Here is a 24,165-nt window from a genome sequence, read left to right as displayed (position 1 = left end):
TTAAGTTTATCAAGCGACGAGAGTACTTTTTGTGCACAAAAAAACCCCAAAATAACGACTTTATTCCACTATTCATTTCCTTCTCTCTGGGCCTCGAGTGAATTCACGTAGTATAACTGCGTAGCGCGTCTGTGTTGTACGTCACACGCATCACACACATGACTAGCGCCGGCCAATAGTGAGCCTATGTGTGACGTATAACCCAGAAGCGCTACGCAGTTATACTATGTGAATTCACTCGAGGCCCAGAGAAATGAATAGTGGAATAAAGTCGTTTTTTTTTTTTTTTTTTTTTGCACAAAAAGTATTCTCGTCGCTTTATAAACTTAAGATTGAGCCACTGTAGTCACTTGGACTATATTAACAATGTCTTCAATACCCTTTCTGGGCCAGCAAGTTATAATGTCTTAGAAGCCTATGGAGGAGTGATCCAGCTCTCAGATTTAATCAAAAATATCTTAATTTGTGTTCTGAAGATGAACGAAGGTCTTACGGGGTTGGAACAACATGAGGGTGAGTAATTACTGACAGAATTTTGGGTGAACTAACCCTTTAACATTTATTTATTTTACATGGGTCTCTTTTAATAAAACAAGCGTTTTAGTTTTAGTGATAGTCTTATGTTTTTATCTAATTAACTTATTGTTCACAATCATGCATACATTTTGTCTGTGTATGTAGAGATTACTTCATATTTCTTCTTTATTTACTGTTGTGACAGTGACACTCCGGGATGAATTCAAAAAAAGTGTTTATGGGAATATGTACATTTCAGGCAGGTCTTCATGACCTCTGACCATTTTGTTTTTCATAACCATGTTTTTTTGGTCATCTAACAAATTACATTTTTATTACCCTTTGGTGTAAAAGATTGGATATTTCAAATATGTTTTGAATATGACCGACAATTTGGAAATGAAAAAATCTTTTGACTTGTTAAACCTAATTCCATAGCCAGCATTTTGCATTTCCTAAATACATCGAATTAAATAATATTTTCACACTTCTGAAGGGTTATAGCATGACTGGAAATGATGACCAATAAAAATAAGTGATATTTACAGATGTTTCTTTGTTTTCTTCAGACATCACATCTTTTCAATGACACTGTTGTCTCCTTGGATACAAAGTTCACCAACTTGAAAAAAAAAAAAAAAACTGGTTACGGTGTCAGTAGTATTACAGTGTAATTATACATTTTAGTACTGAGTAATAATAATTAACTACATGCACTTACTATAGGGTTAGGATTAGGATGAGGGTTTGGTTTAGGGTTAATTGCATGTAATTAGCATAATTTATAGTTATTACTACAGTAATTACATGTACAATATGTAACAATGACACTGTAAAATAAAGTGTTACCAAAAAACTTTATAAGGGGCTACATTTTTGGAAATTACATCATAGATGTCATAGACAGCCCTATTTTTGGGTAAAACAATTACATCTATGCATATACAATACCATTAAAAAAATTGGGGGTCGGTACAATTTGTTAATGTCTTTTAAAGAAGTCTTTTATTCTCACCCAGACTGCATTTATGTGATCAAAAATACAGAAAAAAATGAAATATTATTACAATTTAATATATCTTTTTTCCATTGTAATATATTTTAAAATGTAAGTTTTCCCCCATGAAGCAAAGCTGAATTTTCAGCATCATTACTCCAATCTTCGGTGTCACATGATCCTTCAGAAATCATTCTAATGCTTATGTGCTGCTCAAGAAACATTTTCTATTATTATCAATGTTGAAACATTCGAACATTTAGCAAAAATAAAACTTGCTTGTAGTTGAAGAGACACCTAAAAGCACATTTCGAGTAATTCTCTAGCTTGATGACGTGCTGATAGCAACTCATACTGTAATGTTAAACTTCAAAACTTTGTTTTGTTTTTCACTTGAATGTGCCTTAAAGTCACTCATAGAGTTATGAAAGAGGGCGTCCTGCTGGGTATACACTTGTAACCCAATGATGTGGCCCTGTTTGGTTATCAATGAGGCCTTTGATTTTGCTCCCAGGGAGCCACTAAAGATCTTACTGCTGCTCTCTTTTACTGCGCTGCCCTGAAAAGAGCAGAGGAGCAGCGAGAGAGAGAAACGCTTATTAGCATTCTGAGGAGGTGCTGAGTTAACAAAGCAGTCAACAACAATAATTATAACCATTGTATTAGTTCAATTTAAGGCCAGCGCTGTAAAATCTGGCGAATGGAAAAAATACAATAAACTGCTAATATTGGTGAAATTACCATGTTGAATGTGGTGAATTTTGTGGTAGTGAAACAATTACAGACTTTAGATTACCAATATTTTGCTGTTAATCCGATGGTTTGTCAATATGCAGGGGAGAGTGGGGTAAACTGTGCCACTCTTTGTCACAGGGAAGAGGAAATGAGATGTATAGAATACATTTAAATACAAATTTCAAATATAAAACACAATTTTAACTGCTATGTAGAAAGGACGTTTTGATCATAAAATATCACTCACGTGCGTCTTTCAATCACAGGCGGTTGTGTTTCATTTTCAGTTCAAACATAAAGCAATAAGCATTTGGTACCCAACATGGTAGGGGAGGACTGGATCTTCGTTTCCGAACAAGACTCAGAGGTCAACACAAGAGCAAGATGGACACACAGAGAACAGAGAGACGGGACAAAGGGACAGAAAATGGAAGTTACAAACTGAATGTAGCTGTGTATTTAGTGGTCAGAAGAGAATGGGCACTACATCAACTCCAGCTGGGCCCCAAAGGGTTTAAATGGGCAGGAGAACCCAGCAGGGGTCAGAGGTCAGGAGGCCAATCTCTGCCAGGGCTAATTGGTAACATTGTGTCAAACTGAGATCAAAATTAGCCTTTGAAGTTCTGAATCTGAACAGTGTATAATACGCTTTGAAATACAGTTATATTTTATTACATGTTAACATAATTTGTATATATAAGGTAATAAAACATAGGCCTGTGATATATATATATATATATATAGATGAGATAGATGGATTATATAATTTCCCATACTTTTGATTATTTAAATAAATCATTATTTTTTTGCATTCATTGTTATTCATAATATCCAGTCTTCCAAAAAAAAAAAAAGAAAGAAAAAGGAAACAACAAACTAGAAATTCACAAAGTTCATAAATTCAGTGAATTCAAACAGTTCATAAATATCCGACACATACAGTCAGTGAAATAAATCATAAACAGCTTAATGGCTCGACAGGTTGACAGTAGCTGGAAGACTTGAAGAAAAGATGGCAGAGAGGAATAAAAATGTCATTATTAATCACATCATTGTTCTGCATCTATTGAGGGGAAGCACACTGCATTCAACATACAATGATAGTGAAATCCTTACAGATGAGAAACTGTACGTAAACAGACATTTTCATGACCCCACACACTCCGTGAAGGAATTCATCATCCCTGCCTGTGTGATCCTTTGGTAGTTTATTGATCAATTCTAAACTCAAGACCCACATAGAGGATTTTGGAATGAGAATAGATCCATTCGAGCCATTTGTGTCTAAATGGGAGTGAATAACATCAGCCTTTCAGCTCAGAGACGAATCATACAGTAAAAGGGAGTCCTGTCAGAGAGCAGTGTCCACGCTGATGCCTGATTTATGGTGATTGGTGGGATGCTCTGAGTCAGTTGCGGGTTAATGTTCACCTGGGTCACAGGGACACTGCTGGAACCTGCCTGTATTCACATCAGGCTCTCTGATGAGGCTGGCCTCAAGCTAAACCCACTACTCTCAGTGGGGAAACAGCGTCCTTCAGAGCTCCTCAATGGATCCTAATGGTAATGTAAGGTGGCTATTCAGAGAACTGAATGGGCTTGGGTAGAAGAGAAATATCAATCTTGTCCAATGTATTAACACAGCCAAACTCAATAGCCCCCCTACTCCCCTTTTCCATGGTACCATTATTCAAAATAAAAGTAAATGAATAACAAATACTGTAACTATACTGTTTTCCCCCTCTATTCTGTGTTTAACTGTAATAACTAATAATCAAGTAAATATGCCATTAGTTATTGGCAATTCATTTGAATTTAAGTTTATTTTATAGCCAGTGTATTTTCACAAAAAGTCTTGGCATAACCCTGTAGTTTCATCTAATTAAAAATAATGAATAATGTGGACAATGAACACAAATAATGTGAGGGCAATATGGGGGGACAGTGTCCCAGGACTTTTTTTTTTAAGCATTTGAGGCACAAACAATGATTTTATTTCCTGTCCAAAATAAAAAATAAAAAAATAAGTAAAAAATCATGTTTATTTATGCAAAACATGCATTTGTCAAATAACTTAATTCAGTACAAAACTAGACACTGCTAGCAACAGTTTAATTTAGGCCAAATATATGATTGTATGTTTAAATATATTTAATTATTTTTTAATTTTATAAACATTTTCTGTTTATACCAAGATCACTCCAGGGTAAGTTACTAAAACCAAACCCATAAAAAACACATAACTTTAAAACATATCTAATAAAATATATAAAAACCTAAAACTATTTTATTTCAGCTATAGTTGCCAGGACAACATTTGATGTTCTAAAATAACTAAAACTAAAGTAAAAAAAAAAAAAAAATACATTTGAAAAAAAAACAACTAATAAAATCTAGTAAAAAAGTATATAAACATAACGAAATAATTACTAAATAACGAAATAAACAACTAAATAAAAATAAACATATCAAATAAAATATATAAAAACTAAAACTATTTTATTTCAGCTATAGTTGCCAGGACAACATATGATGTACTAAAATAACTAAAACTAAAGTAAAAAAAATAATAATATATATATATATATATATACATTTTAAAAAACAACAAATAAAAGCTAGTAAAAAACTAAACACGATTATACTTAAACTAAAATTAAAATGGAAAATATAAAATTAAAACTATTTCGAAATATTAATAAAACAATTATAATATATCACTGGACTGGACCACACAAATATGAGTTTTAAACTGTATTTAGTCACGTTCCAAATTTTGATATTTTGATAGCAATTTTCAAATTTTGATAGCAATTCTCAAATAAAAATAAAGTCTGAAAAGGAAATAGAAAATAAAAATAAAAATTAGAAGAAAGACTAAACTTTTTGGCCCCTATTTTTTTTTTACCCTTGTTCCTGGAGGCCAAAGTGATGTTTAGCGCCCCCTGGGACAATCCAGAGCCCATTTATGATATCTGGGACAAATACTACAATGGCGCCATCGCCTGTGCAATTATAGGTACTGCAAAAAGCACAGGTGGTAGATCATGAGCAAAAACTGTAGCCTACTATTTACAAATGATAATAACGTGTAAAAAATACACACAATAACATAACTTAAATGTACAAATAAAAGTTTACATATCAAAAGGACTAAAGTTTATTATTATATTATATAATAAATCATTTTCAAATTGATAAATGAAACGTAAAACGTTATAAATAAACAAGTATATAAAAAGTATTGAAAGTAAATGCATCAGATGAGGTGACGCAACTGGTGGTGTGACCCCGGAAGTGGCGCATGTCTGTTCTCAGCGATGACGTCATTTCATTGAGCTGTTTAAGATGGCGCTTCGGCCCGGAACAGGGGGAGGCGGCAGGTACAGAATTTCGTACTTTAACGCTTTGTTATTTCTTTTGTTATTTATCTCGTATGACACGTATACGCTTTCTAAAGCCAGTATGTGTTAATTCACGTGTCTGTTAGAAAATTCATCCGTTGATCCCGCAGTTTCCCTTTATTTAGCGTAACGTCTGCGGTGATAATGGCTGAGTCTGGTCAGCTGTGATGGTGATGTGACGTTTGTCATACTGCATCAGAATGATCACCCGTCACATTCATAATCGTTTCTTCTTCTTCTTTGCGGTTTGTTCTTTGCCATACACGTGGATGCATAACGATATTGATGTCCAAACGGTATTAAACCGCTTGTCAGCAGACTGACTAACACCCAGAAATTGATATTTACTGGCCGTGTCTCAAAACCTAGTGAACTGCCTACCTAGACAGCATTTTTGGTGTTCATAGGTTTGTTCGTTGATAAAATTATATTCGATCGCAGTGTTTCCTACAGAATTGTTCGCAGATACTGAAATGTTTTGCAGCACTGTCCACCTTCGCTGTACATGTATAGATAATACAATTTATATTTGTATGCATTGTCATTTTTTTTCCTCTTTGAAATGCGTTAACTTCACGTTGTCATATGGACAATAAGTCAGTAATAATTCTAGTTCATGAACCTTGAGTACACTAGGGTACAAAATGACAACAGTGTACTGAAAACGATTAAAATCTCTGTATTATGCAATGCTAGTATTATGCGATGTCACTTTGAATAGAAAAAACTACACTATAGACACGTAATACGCATGTGCATGACGTCACTGTTTTCACAAATGAACGTTTTTGTAGTTTACACGGAGACAATAACCATATCGTTTTCAAAAACGTGCATTTTGAATCCTGTTATCAAAATGCATAAAAAGTTTTAAACAGTGTCGTGCAAGCGACCCCTAAATTTCGAGAAGGACATAACTAGGGGCCGTTTACACAACACCATTTTCAAGTAAAAACGAAAAACCAATTTTTTTTTATTTTTTATTTTGTGCCAGACTTTCTCAGTCTGGTAACTACAAATTCTGAGAGTATTTTCAGCGATTAAAAGAACTGGCTCATAAGAGTATTTTTTTCGTAAATCGTTGTGTATGTTTGTTTTTGAAAGTAAGCAATCCAAAGCAATGGAGGAACCACTCAGAGTGTTTTAATATGCCCAAATATTCTATTCGAAGTGTCCATTCTGACCAAATAAAGGATTTCTTTATTGATATCCAACAATTTTTTACATTTCAATTAATCCAAGATTCCAAAAATATAATTTTGAGTATACAAAATGTTGATATTGGCCTACAAAACTTCAATGTTCGCCGGTGTGCAAATGCATCTGAAGTTTGATTAAAATATTAAAATGATGTAATAATATTAATGATAGAGAGTGATATTCATTGTTTGCTGGTAGCTGATATACATGTCAGATTCTGCAATGTTTTGGTATCAAAGTTAAAGGAATTGGTAGACCAGACCAGAGCCACGCTGACCAGCATGATGGATGTTTGGAGATGAGACATCAGGTCTGTGACGTGGATCTGGTGATTTGACAGCTCCCATAAATATTCATAGTTGCTGCTTTTCATGTTGCGTATAGTTGACTGGATCAACATAGTATCGCCCTCGTGGGTGTCATTGAGCTTACAAATATTGATATCGGGCCAGTAAGGCACTTAAAAAAGTACCAAAGTTCTTATAAAGTAGAGCACATAGCTGTCAGAATGGATGGAAAGTCCAACTCCAACCTCATGTTTTATTTATCTAAAGGGCTTTAGTCTCTGCTGAACTGCTTGAATAATGAATGTCTCGTTTCAAACGGAGCAGCATCAGGTAATACTGATACCTGCCGTGAAACTAAATAACCACAGGGTTCTACATAGAGCTGCTTTATTTGGCAATATAATAAAAGTTCAGCAGCATAAGTACTCTGAATTTACAGGGAAGGACTTTGTCATGTGTTTTGCCACTTCTTTAAGATGAGGAACAGGCTAATGTGATGTCAACGACTTTGTAATGCAAATTAAATGCTGTTTACGTTCTATAAAGAAGTAAACAATGCAAGAGTTATATTATGATGCACTTTTTGGTTGATTTATATGACAGGATTTAGTAGTTTGCAGAAGCAGCAGCTCCATGAAGTTAGGTCCAGTCTGGTGGCTAAAGCTGTGATGGGCATCTTCCATATGGCCGAGGCTCTCGGACAGCTGCAGTGGAGGGCATAGGGAGCTTATTAGAACAGGTGTAATTGTATTTTTGCTGCCAACACCCTAAAAGATGCTTATCAGGTCTGAGAGAGTTCAGAAAAAAGACCGAAGACAGCAATGTCATAGATGCAATCTGTTATTCTGTGTGAAAGTCAGTGACTAAATAAATAAGTCTGCCGGCCCGGTGCCCAGCCTCACAGACCCAACACAAAGGAGTTTGAGGCGTTTGACAGCTCTCAAATTCCCGTATCCATTCGGAAAGTAAGAGCTGATTATCTGTGACAACCTTTAAAAGGATTTAGGGACATTTCTGAAGTTTATATCCCATTTAAAGTATTGTTTGGTTGGAAAATTGGATTGATATGCCATATTGTTTTTATCTCACTTTTGCTTTTGTTTCCACTATCAGTCAGGTTTAGATTCGGAAGCGTGTTATTTTCAAACCCATTAGAGCATCATAGGGATAGTTCACCTAAAAAATGAAAATATTGTTATGGATTATACTCACCCTCATGTTGTTCCAAACCCATAAGACTTGTGATTTCCATAAGATTTGTGTTTCGAAGATGAATGAAAGTCTTACGGGTTTGGAACGGGTGAGTAATTTATGCCAGAAGTAAAATTTTGGGGTGAACTAACCCTTCAAGTCCCCTGACATTTCATTTCCGAGCTCACTGGACACCTCTCATGAACACTTTCCTGCAAGAAGCCACGTAATATAATTTTGCAGTAATGTCACCACATGCACGTTTTTCCAGTGAGTCTAGTTTGGAAGTATTTAGTGTTACTGGTTAATGCAGTGGTTTATGATTGGTCACATTTTTTTTTTTTTTTTTATCGTTGGAAAACAAAATAGGAAGGAAAACTTTACCTTTGTCGTTGATATTCCAACAGGAGATATTTTGCAGAATGTTAATGCTGCTTGTTCCCTTGCAGTAGAAGCACACAGAATGCAGGCTTGGGGTTAATGATGTATAAAAAAAATAAAAAAATAATTGACTTTTTTTAATGCCTATTAAAAAATTTAACAATTTTGACAAATTTTAAAGCTTTTGTCAGCAAATAATTATATAAAATTAATTTATTTGAATAAAGCCAATGTATTGACAGCCCTAATACTTATTAATAAACAAGAATATCTATTAAGATTGAATATGTACAAGAAATATGAGATTTGAGAGCTTTGATAGAGATATGATTGTTAGCAAAAACATAGAAACTCATTTAAGAATTGAAGAATCAAAAGATTTCCTAGTTTATTACGATAAACACTTTGCTATATAGCATGAGATGGGATATTTGGTGGAAGTCCAGTGGGAAAAGCAGCTCTTCAGTGTGTCATTGGATTTTAGATAGAGCTGATAGCCTTTTCAAGCATTCAAATCTTTGAACTGAAAAATGGTTCATAACTGTTTAAATACGTTTAAATGCTACTTGATTGTGTTGATTTTATATTGGTTTGCAAATGTATTCCTTATACCAGTTTATCTTAACTCTGTTCAATATTGTTAGACTTACGAGAGAAAATCTTGTATGGACTATTATTAGGTGAATGGCTCTGCATAACATTAATATGCTGTATCAAAGCTGCTGTTTACATGTTTCTCAAAGACAAAAATCCTGTCAGAAAAGCTCAATCTCAGGTTTTGTGGCTATAACCGTGTTTGCTCATGGATGGATGGATGTTGGCAGTAACAATTTAAAATGGTGGATAAATGTGATCTCCCCACCCTGATGTCACAGCAGATCTCTCTTTGAATGTTAATCTGCCTTAATCCAGTGTTTTATTTTTTTCTCCTCCCTCTGTTGTATCGCAGTCTCTTTGAGCGCTGTAAAGCTGTGAGCCTGCAGGCAAACAGATGCAACACACACACACACACACACACACACACACACACACACACACACAGACCGCTTTGTGCCAGAGAGCCTCAGTGGCGTGTTAGCCCACATTTCAGACTATTACAAAAGCAAACAAAACAAGGCTAACTCTCGATGAGTTACTTTTACAATTAAGTCCCCAAATATTTTTTTTTTTTGTGTGTGTGTGTGTGTGTGTGTGTGTGTGTGTGCTTTTTCAGCCGAATATGTTTGGCTGCCAAAATGTCTGTTCGTGAAAATTTGGGCAGGTGCAAAGTCTTTAGCTAGTACCACAAATTTTTATTAAAGATGAGCCATGATTGTTTTTACATTTACTGTTGAAGGATCTTCCTCTGATCATAACAATATTTGCAAAATGCTAATTTATGCTTTCATTCCATAAGGAAAATGAATCTATTTCTGCTTTATTGTAATGTGTTTCTTAGCTGTGAAAACAATGTAATGAAGGGCCAATACTGGAATGATTTTGATTTCCTCAGTGGGGCAATAACATGTAGAACCTTCCAGAATAATGGACTTCGGCTGTTTTCATAAATGTTTTCTCAGTTGAATGATTGATTGGTTGCCTTTAGTCGTCTCTTGAATGTGGAGGGCGATAGAGTAAAGACATTAGCTTGACACTGAAATGAGCTTCAGGGGTTTGAAATGGGCAGCTTGGTAAATGACTACAATATTGAATGTGCCTGTCTTTTCTGTTTTAGTTTTATGTACCCTGTAGGAGGGGGTATTGGACCACCGCAAGGTAAGCTGCTGACATTTTGCCTGTATTTTGCATCTTTCCACATTAGATCATTTTGTATTGGATGCGTTTCTCCATTACAACATCTTTTAGAACATTTAAATATATTTTTTAAAATGGTTTTACATTTGTCATAAAAAATTGACATTTTTAAACTGTTATTTAATGGCAGGAATGATGCCCATGCAGCAGCAACAGCAGCAGGGCTTCCCCATGGTCCAGGTCATGCAGCCCAACATGCAAGGCATGATGGGAATGAATTTCGGAGCACAGATGCCGGGTGCCATGCCAATACAGGTCTGTTGTGTGTCTGACGGACTTTTGAAATGTCTAAGACATGCATTAACAATAACAAATGTGCACTCTTTCTCCCGTGTTTCTAGGGCGGGATGGCAATGGGCATGCAGACTCCCGGGATGCAGTTCATGGGTCAGCCTCAGTTCATGGGCATGAGGGGCCCGGGGCCACAGTTCCCTGTGGACATCCAGAAGCAGATGGCGGAGGAGCATCAGTAAGGCTTTATATATTCCCGTTGCCGGAAAGTTGTTTGCATGCCGGAACTCGTCTCTGATTAGTGTGTGTCCATAGAAAACGCCTGGAGCAGCAGCAGCGGATGCTGGAGGAGGATCGAAAGAGAAGACAGTTTGAGGAGCAGAAACAGAAACTGCGTCTACTGAGCAGCGTCAAACCCAAAGTGAGCAAGTCAACATGACATAAACAAATGATCATATTTACTTTCTACATATTAGGCCTGTTGTTGTGACTATTAGAGTAATAGAGTAATATGCAATGATGGTAAAAACGAAGTGATGCTTTTATATATGAAATTAAAACCACCAGTAGGTGGCGACAAGTCACTGTCTTTACGAGTGAGTCATTCATTCGTTCAGTAACAAAGCAAGTGGCTGTAATTATGAATTATTTGAATCATTGTATCTCAAGATTTGTTCAAAGCCGCAGATTCGTTCACAATCACTGCTGTGGCTTTCGTTGGAGCTATTATTTTGTTGCAAAAAATATTGACAATACTGTGTTTAAAATGAACATCACTTAATATTAATACCTTTCGTTTCTTGAAAGGTATAAAATCAGTGTCACATTTGCAATCGTGTGGATATTCATATAATATATTTTTGTATCGAAGAGAGTTTGAATCTTAAATCTATCTCTATGCACAGTCTGTGTCTGTATTTGTTCTTCGTGCTAGTAAGTGCTAAATCCCCACTTTTACAAAGGTACATTGTCGAGAACAGCAGTATTGCGCGATTTGCCAAGGCAGCAATCTGCACGCAACCTATCATATACAGGCTGCTTGTGTGAGTGCAGTCAGTTTTGACTGCAAAAGATGAGGTAATTTGATCGGATGTCATGTATTTACGGCATTTTACCTGCCAGAAATACATGCTCAGTTTTCATGTTATTTTTAGCTGGGGTAGAATTAAATGAATGGCAAAACTCAGCATTTTTTTGGCGTACCCCGTTCTGTCTGCGTACCCCAGTTTGAGAACCACTGATTTAACCTAATCATGATTATTGTCCACTTCATATTCCAATCATAAATTGCCATCCAAGTAAGCTATATGATAGACAATATAGCTGCTGGAGAAGTTAATTAAAATAATGAGTTATAATTGCTGCTGTATCACTGTCTGTCTTGCTATATACTTTTTCTTGCAAATCAACTCCTCCAAACTTCTATTTTTGTACAGACTGGGGAGAAGAGTCGTGACGATGCCTTAGAGGCCATCAAAGGAAATCTGGATGGGTTCAGCAGGGATGCCAAGATGCATCCAACACCGTCTTCACAGTCTAAGAAACCAGGTACATCCAGTGACACGTTCCAGCTGCCTGACTGCCTTCCGGCCATTTGCCTTTCAAGTCCCTGCTCATGACGTCAAGGGTCACAGCTCAGACAGCTTTTGACAAGTCCAGAGTGGCTGTCAAGAGCTGAAGGACATTACCAGGGACACACTCACACACTGTTAAAGGGATAGTGCTCCCGAAAAATAAAAATCCTGTCATCATTTACGCACCCCCGTTTCTTTCAAACCCAATGACTTCTTGTCCCCCAGTGGAACACAAAAGGATGATTCTGAAGAATTGTACTGGATGCTGTTTTTTTGTGCTATTATATATATCCAGGTTTGGATTGTCATGAGGGTGGGTAAATGATGACAGAATTTTCATCCTTTAAAAGCATTTCTGCTCTCTCAACACAAACACACACCACACCTTTTTCATTGAGCCGAACAGCTGTTTTCTTCCCAGCAGCCACCAGGAGGCTCTCCAGATTTTTCCACTGAGTGTTTGCTGTTTCCTCATCCTCCATATAACACGTCCTCCACCTTCACACTCTTGCAGTTTCACCCCTCACACCTGGTCCACCTGGGTCCAAAATTAACTTTTTGCAACCCCTGCAATTTGCAGGTGAATTGGAAAAAATAAACTGGTCAAATTTTTTATCACCGGCTAAAAAATTCAGTTTGAATGATTTAGAGGCACAATATGTAACTTTTTTGCTTTAAAAATAGCAAAAATCACTATTTCTATGTTATATATTTGTTGTTGTTGTGTACTTACATTATCCCGACTGTTTCCAACAACTTTCAAACCAGGTGAAATTTGTAATTTAATTCGAAGACACGTCCCATTTCTTTATTTCCGTTTTGTCGCCGTCAATGGCGTCATATCCGCGTTGTCCCTGGTTTCCGCTCGTACCATAGCAACCAGAGCCCTCTGATAGTAACCAAGGCGACTGAGGTGGACAACTGTGTAGTTCGCAATGTCTATTTGCACGCTGTTGTTGTTTCGTTCAAACATTATGGACCATGGCAAGCAGACTTTGGATAAAAAAGGAGAACTAAAACGAGAATCAATATCAGCGCGGTGTTTTCGAGATGCCGAGAGCTCCCATAGACAGTATATAAACGAGAGCTCCACGTCCGAGACTTAGACTGCTCCTACATGTACTTTATTAAACAGGTGAGCACATTTTCATAAAACTAATCAATGTTATATAGTTCAACAATGATAAAATGTTAGAATATGATCTGTATGTTATTCTAATGTTGATCTAGCTTACTGCTAGTCTCATACAGACAAACTAACACATACATTTCAACACATTCAAATGCAGTTTAGTGTGCTAGTGTAATGTTAGACCAAGTGAAACAGTGCTGCGTTACCTCACAAGTTTAATTTGTCTAATAAACTGACCTGTGAGTTGTAATTCTGCACTTGCGTGTAGTTCGGTAGAATGAAATGTCCATATTCCTTTTATATCCGCGGGACTCGCGTCGCGTGTGGAGCTGATAGCTGTCTCTTAGCAATCCCGACCTGCTTCATATCACAGTCATGATAAAAACATCGATGTATTTACTCATCCATAAACATTATTAGATCGGTCGGCTTGACGTTGACGACAAGATCCATAATTCTTATCAAATATTGCGTCATCAAACTACGCCTTTGTTATTGTAAGAGGTTAGCGACCCCTAGCGGCGAAAACTTCCATACTGTATGTTTAATGTGAAGTTTGGGGTCAGTAAGATTTTTTTTTTTATGTTTTTAAAATTCTCTTATTCTCAGGCTGCATTTATTTGATCAAAAATACAGTAAAACAGTAATATTGTGAAATGTTATTACAATTTAAAGCAACTTTTATATATCAATTTTTAATTTATTTCTGAGATGACAATGTCTTTACTGTCTCTTTCAAACAATTTAATGCATCCTTGCTGAATAAATGTATTAATTTCTTTTTTTTAAAAATCACTGATCCCAAACTTCTGAATGTTGTTTTCTTCTTAGTAGAATGTTCTTGGATTTGAATTGCATGCATGTCATCAGTCAGGTCAGATTGTCGTTCTTAAAATTGGACCTAAACCATGTATTTTTTCAGTTTGTTGATATAAGCCAACTGGCAAAATAACTGTTTAATCTCTCACCAAAGCCAACTTTTACTCTGATTTGGTATGAACGTTCACATCCTGTTTTATCTTGTTAATGTGACATATTTTTGAGCAAAACAGGTCAGGATATTAAATGAAAAAATGTGGGCAGTAATTAATTGGATGGCGAGAAGTCAATGTTCCATAACATAATGAGAATGCAGTCAGAATGAGACTTTGCTAAAAGAATGCTTAAATATCTATTTGGCTTTTGTATAACATTATCCATCAGCATGGATGGCCTAAGTGATGTTAGCAGAAAAGGAAAGACAAGCATTTTCTTTGGAATAACATGCACCGGTGAATCATTCACAGCAAGACCAGAAATGAGTGTCAAGTAAATGAATAGGATCAATTTTGATTTTAATTTTGGACCCTGTCAGTAGTTGTTTATACATCTTTCATTTTAATACAACAATTAAATTTTCATTGACATTTTCATTGAAAGGTTGAGTTTGTTTTTGTTAACACCAGCACCACACCTAATGAAATTTCAGTACCTTCCTGTTGTTCTTTGTAAAACTGTTTCTCTTTTTTTTTTGTGTGTGTGGTCATAACTCATGATGTGCGTTGTGTCTGTCTCACTCTCTTGTTTGGTTTTTGCAGACTCATCGCCATCTCATACCTCTGTCACCTCTCACTCGCTTCCTCCTGCTTTCCCCGATGACGACGATGAGTTTAGTGACTTTGTGCAAGGGCCCGTTGATGCCTCCTCTTCTTTCCCCTCTTCATCCCTCCCTCCATCCTCCCCTTCACTAAGAGCCGCTCAAGTTAGCCAGCCATTAGAGTTGGGGCCTGGCCAGCATCCCCCTTCCTCTCCTCTACCTCACATTGTCCCTTCATCTCTCCCTGTCTCGCCTGTCATCCAACACTCTTCTGTCATCTCCAGCTCCCAAACTGCATTCCAAGGTAACGCCCCTCTCACAATCGCTCTTTTTCTATCATACCATCACTTGTTAGAACACGCACCCAGGGGTCAGATGCCATAACTACACAACTTAAGGGCCGTTAACACAGAACGCTTTTTTTCCAATGCGCTACTTTTCCATAGTTTTTCTATGTAAACGCTAGATGGATGTGTATGACCATTGTGCTCACGTATCGCGTCTATTGCAGCATCTCGCACATGAGCGCCTCGTTTTTAAGACGGCGTGTCAAGATAAAAAAAATTCAACTTTTACACGCAGCGCCACTCATCAATGTCAGTTCCAAAACAGTGGACCAATCAGAAGACCCCGGACGTGGGGCAAGTGTTGCAACATTTTGTGTACTATAACAGCTGTTTTATTTGACTGGAACTAGCTTTAGCTCTTGATGGTATTCCCTGTATTTATATCTGCATCGGAGGATGGGGTGAACCAAAATGGATCTCGGTCCTGGCGTTCTGACACAGTTTTTATTAGGGTCAAATGCCATAGCTGGTGCAATCGTCAATCGTATCCATCTATTCTGCTGTTTAGCTATTTTTGTTATTGCATCACGTCTCGAAGTGCGTCTCAAAACCCTTGCGTTCTTGCGTTTTTTAAACCATTCCTGAGCGCTGCATCTCGCGCTTTTAGATGCAAAGACGCGTTTTGTGTGAGCTTAGTGTTTGTTTCTCCGTTGTAGCCCATTCAAAGTTTCGGGTCGGTCGATTTTTTTTTATGTTTTAAATGTTTTTGAAATCTCTTGTTCTCACCAAGACTGCACTTATTTAATCAAAAATAGAGTGTCATGTCATATTGTGAAATATTATTACAATTTAAAATATTTTCTATTTTAATATATTTTAAAACGTGCGAATGAATTGTTCTTTTGACCTGGTGTTTTTCAGTGAGCTAGTTGATTCCGTTCTCAAACCAGTTCTAATTTCGAATGATCATTCACATTTACAGCTCATGTAATGGGCTCAGAAAAAAAGTTGTGTACAGTAAGTTGGGTTTGTATGCGCCAGCCAAGCAACTCTTATTGAGATGAATGTGAATGTTAACAGATACCCTTCTCCAGTTCTTTAGGACCTTTTTGCCCATAAACGCTAGCTTGCTGTGTTCTTGACGTAGAGTCAAAAGTTTGTCGGGGTTTCTGATTCAGATATGATGGTCACCATCTGTGAGATTTGCACTGTGATTCTGACTCAACCGTCACCTCCCTTCAGTTTTGTCAGGCTGCAGATGGTGTCCCATATGCTCTTATAATTTAAGCTGGAGTAATATCAGAACACCAGCGCATGCACACAATGCCGATTGTGACAGCGCCCTGATAAGGCTCAAAGTGAAGCCTGCGTGGAAGTGTGTGTTTGAGTATTACTGGTTCAAAACAAGTTAAACTCTACTGACATAATTTATGTCATGCATGATGTCTGTTACCACAGAAAATAATTTAATTTGGACTAGAGCATATCACAGACTGTGGCTTAATATTTTGTGATGTTAGCACAATATTAAAAGCATTCAACATTTGCCAGACAATTATATCATGCTTAAACACTTCTTGTTTCACCCCAGGCTTTGTGAAAGGGGTCAGTAATTAAAATAGTCAATGTAAAGGTAAATTTATTGTTAAAATGAAGCTGTTTTCCCACTGACATTGGTTACTTACCTGGCTCGCTTAGATGTTTTATCAAGTGAAGTGAAGCGGTTTAGTCATAGTTGGACATTATCTGTTTCAAAACCCAGCTTCCTTGTTGTATGCTCTCTTAGGCAGCCTCATATCTCTAATAGAACATATCTTGTATCCGGTGACTATGGATGGAACTGTCAGCAACTTCTTGTACATGGTTAAAATATAAGTTACTACAGTTCAATATGGCCTCTGTTCCTAACTGATTCAGGCCCTTCTCTGGAGGAGAAGATGTTCTCATCATGCGATTTGACATCTGGTAAGAAGGCCCAGGTTAGTTTTAAGCCACGACAGGCTCTGTCTGAGCTGAGTCCGAGAGCTCAGGTCACAGCCCAGTTTCACAGCAGTACCAGATCCCGAAACTGGGCCCAAACCCAAGATGACTTCAATTCCGCCTTCATGACAGGGATGCCTCCTGAGCCTCTCGCCGCAGCTCAGTCTCCCCCTGCGGCAGACAGCCCGCCCGTCCAGCCCACTAATGTCAGCGGTGAGAAAACATCTGGTTTCAGTCCCACCTCTTTTCCGAGCTTCTCAAAATTAACACCGCTTGCAGCTCGAGACTTCCTGCCCTGCCTCTGTTTGCTAATCATTGAGATGTGCTTGGTTTAGAGGGGCTGATTTCTTATCTTGTTCTTGTTATAAAAGTCTTAATTGAAATCTTAATGTGATTATACCTAACAGTTCTCAATGAATCGCTGAAGTAAGATGAAGGATTTGGTCCTTTTACTTGGATGTTAATGCAAAGCCAAGGCATTAAACAGGAGAAAATGCATTGGCCTAGATGCTTTACCTTTGAAGACAATGTGCTCTTGAGCATGAAATATGTTCAAAGACTAATGGGAAAGTAGAATAAGATAAAGATGACTTAATGAAAATCTCAACTGAATGAAGAAAACTTCTGAAAATCTTCTACCCGCAGCACTTCTTTCTGTCCTGGAAATCTTACTAATGGTGCACGTAATAAAAAAAAAAATGTTTTGTGCATGTGCGTGATTTAACTCGTATATGCTGGGCTTCATCTCTTAGCGGGGTGCTATATATATATTTCCCCACTTCTATGGGATTTTCCCCTCTTCACTCTTCCTTATTTTCCAATTTACCCGTAATAATGATTCTAGATTTTTCAGGGTAACATGTCTGTTTAATCCAGGGGTGTCCAATCCTGCTCCTGGAGGGCCATCTTTCTGCAGAGTTTAGCTTCAACACTCTTGCTGGACATTTCTGGTAATCCTGAAGACTTTGATTAGCCTGTTCAGGTGTGTTTAGTTAGGATTGGAGCTACCCTTGGTTGGAAGGTGGCCCTCCAGGATTAGGATTGGATACTCCTGGTTTGGTCTGTCAGCTGAGCCCACTGGTTTCGTTAAGGGGGACCTGTTGGATGTTTCACTACTGATGATGCTTAGTTGGAGACTTAATGGCTGTAGCCTCATTTGATCTGTTTCCCTAATTTATTTCACCACAGGACAGTTTTAGCATAGTGTACACATTGGCAATGCAAATAATGAGATGATAATAACAGTGTCAATGTTAGTACAAAGCAAATTCTTTGTATGTTTTGTCAATCTGTTTGTCCTGCAAACCCACCAGCTCTCGGCTCAAGACAACTGAGCTGACAGCAGAAACAGTGGGAGTCTTTAGTGTATCTGTGCATGGTGTCAGTAGTATATCCACACTGGGCTTTGCCGACAGCAGGTGTGAGGGACGTCTGACTGTGCAATAATGACGTGGGATATATGCTTGATCAATCACTCTTATCTTAATAGTCCAAAAACAACATCTCACTGTCTCCATGTCCATCACAAACAGGCGTAGGCGTCTACCCCCAACAAGACATGCAACCCATGGTGCCAGCCTGGTTGTACAATGACTCGCTCATCCCAGGTATAAGCTCTTGATATCTTTGGCTTTCGTGTCATTTTGTGGTTTTCCAAGGTAAGTTTTATATCCCAATATCTAATTGCAATTGGTTGCTCTTCACAGAGTTGTTCAAGAAGGTCCTTGACTTCACCATGACACCAGCAGGCATTGACACAGCCAAACTCTACCCAATTCTGATCTCATCGGGTCTGCCACGAGAAGCACTTGGGCAGATCTGGGCCTTGGCCAACCGAACCACACCTGGCAAGCTGACCAAGGAAGAGCTGTACTCCGTATTGGCTTTGATTGGAGTCGCCCAGGTAAAAAATTTTATCTCAGAAAGTCCAACATTTCCAAAAATGGAATATGTGCATACTCTGTTCGGTGGATCTTAAGGCCAGAGGTTTTGGGATCTCCTTATCTTCTCTTGCTACCCTTGGCAGCTACAGTCCCGTGAAAAGATACTGTAGCTCTTTCAGCAACTCAAGGGACCCTTCCAGTATTAATGCATTTGTTATGCAAATTTAAAAGCTCAATAAAGAGCCACTCTTCCAGAGCCTCTGTTTTGAAGAGCAATAAAAAAAAAGGAAAAGCTCTGGAGGATGCCAGCAATGGCATTGAAAATGGAAGTTGACTTTAATGAATTTTTTAGGCAAACAATTCAGACGTTCTCTTGGCAGAGGGAGAAATAGACATCTGGATGGAGAAGGAGGTCTATTGTCTGACAGCCCTGCTTTTTAATTTTGTCTCCCTGATGAAAGACGTGCTGTACATTCACCATTCCCGTACGAGGCTTATTAAAGCGCTCTTGTCTAATGGCTCACTAAATCATTGTTATGTGTAGGGAGAATATCAGCTTTAATTGATTGTCTTATGTTTATAGCAGTGCCTCATACCTCAGCTTAATGACTGTCGGTAATCAGCGTTTATCAGTCGGCACTCAAAGATCTCTGTGCTACTTATCATTGACGATATCATGCTGCTTTAACGCTTCTTTTTATAGTTATTTGACTAACGGGGATGGTATGGTGTATTGCAGGAACCTTTAACTCCAATCCTGGAGGGCCAGTGTCCTGCAGGGCTTGACTACCAATCCCAAATTTAGCCCACTTGTCCGTTATTTCAAGTAATTATGAAAACCTTGATTAGCTTGTTCAAGTGTGTTTGGATTTGGACAAAAATCAACAATCTTATGTCAGACTGTTTGATATAGATCCTAGCCTAAACTTTGATCCTATCATTCGGTTGACAGCTTGTAGGAGCAGTTACACTACATAAAATTCTTGACACTACCAGAAATTGGTACCTACCACCTACCGGAGGTGGTGTGGCGCAATGGATAAGACACATGCCTTTGGTGTGAGAGACCCGGGTTCGAATCCACTGTGAGACACCAATGTGTCCCTGAGCAAGACACTTAACCCCTAGTTGCTCCAGAGGCGTGTGACCTCTGACATATAGCAATTGTAAGTCGCTTTGGATAAAAGCGTCAGCTAAATGAATAAATGTAAATGTAAATTCATCAGGGTCTAAGGGTGTATTCACACCAGGAAAGTCCGATAGTTCACTTGCTTTGGTCCGGACCAAATACAGTGTTGATTTATTTTTGGTACGGTTCGCTTTCACACTGCTCTTTTTGCAAGTGAATCAAAATGTGTAAACAAAACCACATGTGGGCTAAGGTCGTCCATTCATTGGACAGGAATTCTAGAGCAGGGAAAAGCAGGAAGTGCAAAAACAGGCTCAGTATGGAGATATTTCGTAATGCAAAATTTGTTCTTTTACTGATTTGGTGTTATTCTCTACAAACGTAATATGAAGAATCTAATGAGCATCATATGATACAATGTCGTCTATACGATGTTGTAATAGGATTTTTAAACTACCGTTACATTATATGATCACGCTCCTATTCATGCAAATGCTTTTAAACCATTTAAGCACGATAAGACAAAAGACAACGCTCTGTGAATGTCCTGATGCACACACGACACGCAACAGTATCGTGTGCACAGACAGCGCGCCGGACTGTGCGGGAGACCGCTTATATCCCCTCTCCTTCATCCGTTCGCTAAACTTGCTGAACACATCAGTATTTTTATGCGTTATTTCCAGCAATTGGGTCGGTTCATGTTCACACCGTAAACGAACTGTACCAGAGTTCGTTTGGAACCGTACCGAGTCCACCTCTTCAGCCGGGTCTCGGTTCGGTTGTTTGGTCCGCACCCGAGTGCGATTGCTGTATTCACACCTGCCCAAAAGATCCGCACCAAGGGGGGAAATCGAACCAAATCGATTCAAACGAACCAAACAAGGCAGGTGTGAATACACCCTAAAAAAAGTAATGAACTGGCTCTGTGTCACTCTTAAGCCCAAAGTGTACTTCAGTTTTTGTGTACGCTAGGGTATGCGTACAGTGAACATAGTGTAAGTTCGACCAAGTCGTCTTTACTAGGTGCAGACTGGGTCACTCAAGACTTGCACATTGGTTTATATTGATTGGTGAAGTTTCTCCTTTGTGTCTCGTGTCAAGTTCCTTTGACAGTTAAACATTCTGTTGAACTGTAATTTTTAGGATACTGCTAAAAAATGCTTTTATTCAGAAACATGTTTACATGGAATATTTCAGAATGTATCACCCAAATGTATTTGAGAATTTCTATCTTATGGCAAGTTGAAATGTTTTAGTGAAATGTTATGGATTGTGATATTGACCTCGTGTTTGCCATGTAAATGGCCTCGAATGCTAACATTGCGTTAAAAATATAATAAACAAACAAACAATTGACCTGACGTGCCTGAAATTTGTCTTTGGTAACAAAATTGCGGCCAAATAATATAACGTGAACCTGGTTTAAGCTGCTTTGAATGACTTACCACTAACTAAACTCCTTTGTTATATATTATGGTTGTATTCTCTAGAGTGGTCTTACAGTCATGAGTTTGGACATCCTGGGTCAGTTCCCCTCCCCGCCTGTGCCCAATCTACCCGCCATGGCTATGGCCATTAATGCTGTCCTGCCTCAGCACCAGCAGCCTATCATGACCCAGCCGCCCGTGTCCATGGCCATGCCTGTCACTGCGCCACCTGTCATTGGAATGACCCCTAACCCGGCTGCACAACCACCAGCCACTTTCATCACCAACTTCCCTCCAGTTCAGGTTAACATTAGACACTTTATTACAGATAATAACTGTGTGCTGTTATCGCAAAACTGATTGATTGTTTCGTTGGCTTACTTCAGGCTACCAAGCCTGATGACGATGATTTCCAGGACTTCCAGGAAGCCCCCAAAGCTGGAGCTGGAGATGACTCATTCACAGATTTCCAAGGAGATACAGGGGGAGCGTTCCCCAGCATGAAATCATCATCCCAGAGCTGGTATGATCGTCGCTTTTCATCAAGCTACTTCCTTATGAATTGTGGCATATTGTTGCATGCCCGTGAAAGCATATTTTATACGTAATGCAAACAGCTCAGAGAAATGCATCGTAAAACAGCATCCTGTCATCTCTCTTTAGTAGTTTATGATATTGTTTTTATGCTTTGTTGATTCCTCCAGACTGTGGTTGCTCATCTGGAGCATGGAATCACGCTCTGCTTTGTAATAGCTTGTAATAACCCGCCCGGCGCAACAATTAAACCCCTGCTTTCTTTTTTTAATGAACCCATTTCAATGGACAGCTGATAATCTCATCCCATTTTATTTCTATTCACATCTGCACGATTTTATGCTCCCAGGGAAAAGACGGCGAAAGGCAATTATGGAAAGCAGGGAGTGAGAGGTTGGAAAGTGTATTCGCTGAGTGCGGTGGCCTTCACCGGTCGATTGGCCTCACTAAGCACAAAAGATCCTTTGTTTTAGAAGAATATTTTGGTGCTTGGATGTGTCAGATAGCTCTCTAATTAAATCAGTGGAAATGAGAATGGTGAGAATAATACAGGAAGTGAGGGTGAGCGCATCGGTGTTCTCCCGTGCCAGGAATATCGCTCTGTTATGAGGGAAGTGATCCAAGACGGAGGGGAAGGGGAAGGCAGATACAGACTTTTGTTTAGAAGAGAACTTGAGCTGAAAGTACAAACTTTAATGACAATGGAAAATTAGCTTGGTGTCACTAAATTTTAAAGAAAATACATAAAAAAAAAAAAATTAAGCCATAACTGTTTTCAACATTGATAATAAGGAAAGTTTCTTGAATGCCAAATCAGTATATTACAATGATTTCTGAAGGATAATGTGACTGAAGAAGACTGGAAGTGTAGTTCCTTAAGAAAAATTATTTTAAAAACCAACCCCAAACTTTTGAACGGAAATATACACGGTTTTCAGTTGAGACACACTATCACTGAATTGTCTTGATATCAGACAGACACTAATATCACAAACTGTTTGAATTTATGTGTAAACATTAACATTGAGCTAAATGTATTATTTTAAATTCACTTTCAAGATGTTGAGATCCTTTCTCATTTCTCAAAATCTTATCCATATAGTGTATCCGTCAACTTTGACATGCTATTTTCAATTTGTTTTGAATTTGGACACTAAATCCCTGTATGCAAATTAGGATTGTGCCCTAAGACTTCATGTTTAGTCTACAGTTAACAGCATCAAAGAACAAAAAACTTGTTAACTTGTAAACGTTTTAAAAACTTTGTAGCTTGTAAAAGCACTTTGATCTTTGTATTGACTCGTGTATGTTTTGTCTGCTTCATACAGTGTTCCTGCCATGCTGACTCCAGTGTCAGGATCTTCATCCTCCTCCTCCTCTGATAAATATGCAGTGTTCAAACAGCTGTCAGTGGAGCAGCCTGCAGAGCCCACAGCTCCTGTCTCAGGTAACACACACACACACAAACACACACACACAGCTCTATACACCTCATTAGTCCTTTGAGGATGGCAGATCTCTCAGAAGACTGCTGTCATATCAGTGTAACTTTAAAGACAGATTCTCTTGTCTAAATGCATTTGAGATAAGACTTTGAATTTCTGTGTGGCTCACAGACGTGTTTTGCATAAATTTATCCTGCTATTTATCACCACCTTTCAGCTCCTGCTATATACAAAGCACACTTTACTGCCTCTACACACTACCATTGTTCGCTGTGTTTCTCTTTTGTTCTAGATTCAGGGGACAAATACAGTGTTTTCAGAGAGCTTGAGAAGCCTTCAGACAGAAAACCAGTTGGTAAGCAGATGCATGTTTGACAGCATTGTATACAACACAGATCTGCATTCACAAAATGATTTTTAAAACAATTTCACCAGCCTATAGTGTGTTTAGTCTCATGA

The 24,165-nt window shown here is 38.2% G+C and overlaps 2 protein-coding genes across 9 annotated transcripts in view; one reads left to right on the top strand and one right to left on the bottom strand.

The window, feature by feature from the left end:
- mrm3a (mitochondrial rRNA methyltransferase 3a) overlaps positions 1–24,165 on the bottom strand; it is a 526,058-nt gene that overhangs the window by 102,972 nt on the left and 398,921 nt on the right. The window lies entirely within an intron of this gene.
- synrg (synergin, gamma) overlaps positions 5,521–24,165 on the top strand; it is a 49,182-nt gene continuing 30,537 nt past the window's right edge. For 4 of the 8 annotated variants that reach the window (XM_084419724.1, XM_084419723.1, XM_084419722.1 and 1 more), the window contains exons 1-14: positions 5,521–5,631; positions 10,426–10,466; positions 10,636–10,760; positions 10,847–10,974; positions 11,052–11,157; positions 12,173–12,284; positions 15,020–15,322; positions 17,223–17,498; positions 18,818–18,892; positions 18,992–19,188; positions 21,791–22,030; positions 22,114–22,250; positions 23,590–23,708; positions 23,999–24,061. In XM_084419724.1, the coding sequence (XP_084275850.1) occupies positions 5,597–5,631; positions 10,426–10,466; positions 10,636–10,760; positions 10,847–10,974; positions 11,052–11,157; positions 12,173–12,284; positions 15,020–15,322; positions 17,223–17,498; positions 18,818–18,892; positions 18,992–19,188; positions 21,791–22,030; positions 22,114–22,250; positions 23,590–23,708; positions 23,999–24,061 (1,957 nt within the window). In that variant the 5' untranslated portion in view covers positions 5,521–5,596. The remainder of the gene's footprint in view (positions 5,632–10,425; positions 10,467–10,635; positions 10,761–10,846; positions 10,975–11,051; positions 11,158–12,172; positions 12,285–15,019; positions 15,323–17,222; positions 17,499–18,817; positions 18,893–18,991; positions 19,189–21,790; positions 22,031–22,113; positions 22,251–23,589; positions 23,709–23,998; positions 24,062–24,165) is intronic. The other 4 variants (XM_084419726.1, XM_084419725.1, XM_084419728.1 and 1 more) reach the window with 2 other exon arrangements.

Source organism: Rutilus rutilus (genome assembly GCF_951802725.1).
Source record: "Rutilus rutilus genome assembly, chromosome: 9".
Taxonomy (NCBI): Eukaryota; Metazoa; Chordata; class Actinopteri; order Cypriniformes; family Leuciscidae; genus Rutilus; species Rutilus rutilus.
This window is presented reverse-complemented; position numbering and strand designations above follow the sequence as displayed.